The sequence below is a fragment of the Phalaenopsis equestris genome, unplaced genomic scaffold, assembly GCF_001263595.1.
Source record: "Phalaenopsis equestris unplaced genomic scaffold, ASM126359v1 Scaffold190772, whole genome shotgun sequence".
Taxonomy (NCBI): Eukaryota; Viridiplantae; Streptophyta; class Magnoliopsida; order Asparagales; family Orchidaceae; genus Phalaenopsis; species Phalaenopsis equestris.
The window spans coordinates 1-853 of NW_018210721.1; the positions used below are offsets into that span (position 1 = coordinate 1).

At 47.8% G+C, this 853-nt stretch overlaps 1 protein-coding gene across 1 annotated transcript; it reads left to right on the forward strand.

Annotated features, from left to right (window-relative positions):
- Positions 1-187: 187 nt before the first annotated feature.
- On the forward strand, positions 188-853 carry LOC110034586 (pathogenesis-related genes transcriptional activator PTI6-like; the record flags this gene model as incomplete). Its single annotated transcript, XM_020738836.1, is given in 1 exon segment — positions 188-853. A coding segment is annotated over 1 exon segment (666 nt), but the record flags the coding sequence as incomplete, so codon positions are not given.

The window sequence follows — 853 nt, forward strand, 5'->3', positions numbered from 1 at the left end:
AAAAAACAAGAAGAATAAAAAATTAAAAAAAACAAAAAAATAAATAAATAAACCAAATTTCCGTCAGCAACGGAGGGACACCCTAGGTCACGACCAACGTCAAATATTGGACAGCTGGATGGCGGGAAAATGAATGGCATTTTCGTAATTTATAGAATCCAGTAAACTCCCTCCGATCGCAATAAATATGCTTCACGCCTATCTTGCATCCTTCGTAACCTGTATACCCTCCTCAATCTTCTCCTTCTTCCTCGCAAACCTCCAAAGCCCGCCTAAAACCCTGGTCGCTGCTTGTGCTCGAAAACCCAGAGAGTGCCTCCAGATACTTTTCAGATTTTTCTTTCGATTTTATTTTCGGGTTCCTTCTCAATCCTTTCATGAAACCTCGAATCGTCTTCTAGGAACTCGATCTGAGGCTGAGTCCACAGATCTCATCGCGATTTCTACCCGGATCCATCACATGGATTTCCCCGATTTTCCCGTAAAGTTCTCGGAGCATGTACTGACCAAGACGCGGAAGTTGATTTCCACCGGAAAAACGAGAGACCTAAAGCGAAAACTAGTACGGATCTTTTTCACCGACAAAGACGCGACGGATTCGTCCTCTAGCGACGACGATTCTTTATCCCTCACCCGTAGACGAGTCAAGCGGCACGTTCACGAGATAGGATTCCAGATCGGACATCGTTTTAGACGCCCCACTCCTGCGAAGCGTCTTTCGGAGAGCTGTGATCTGAAGAGATTTCGTGGAGTTCGACGGCGGCCGTGGGGGAGATGGGCGGCCGAGATCCGAGATCCGAACCGGCGGAAAAGAGTTTGGCTGGGGACTTTCAATACGGCGGAGGAGGCCGCC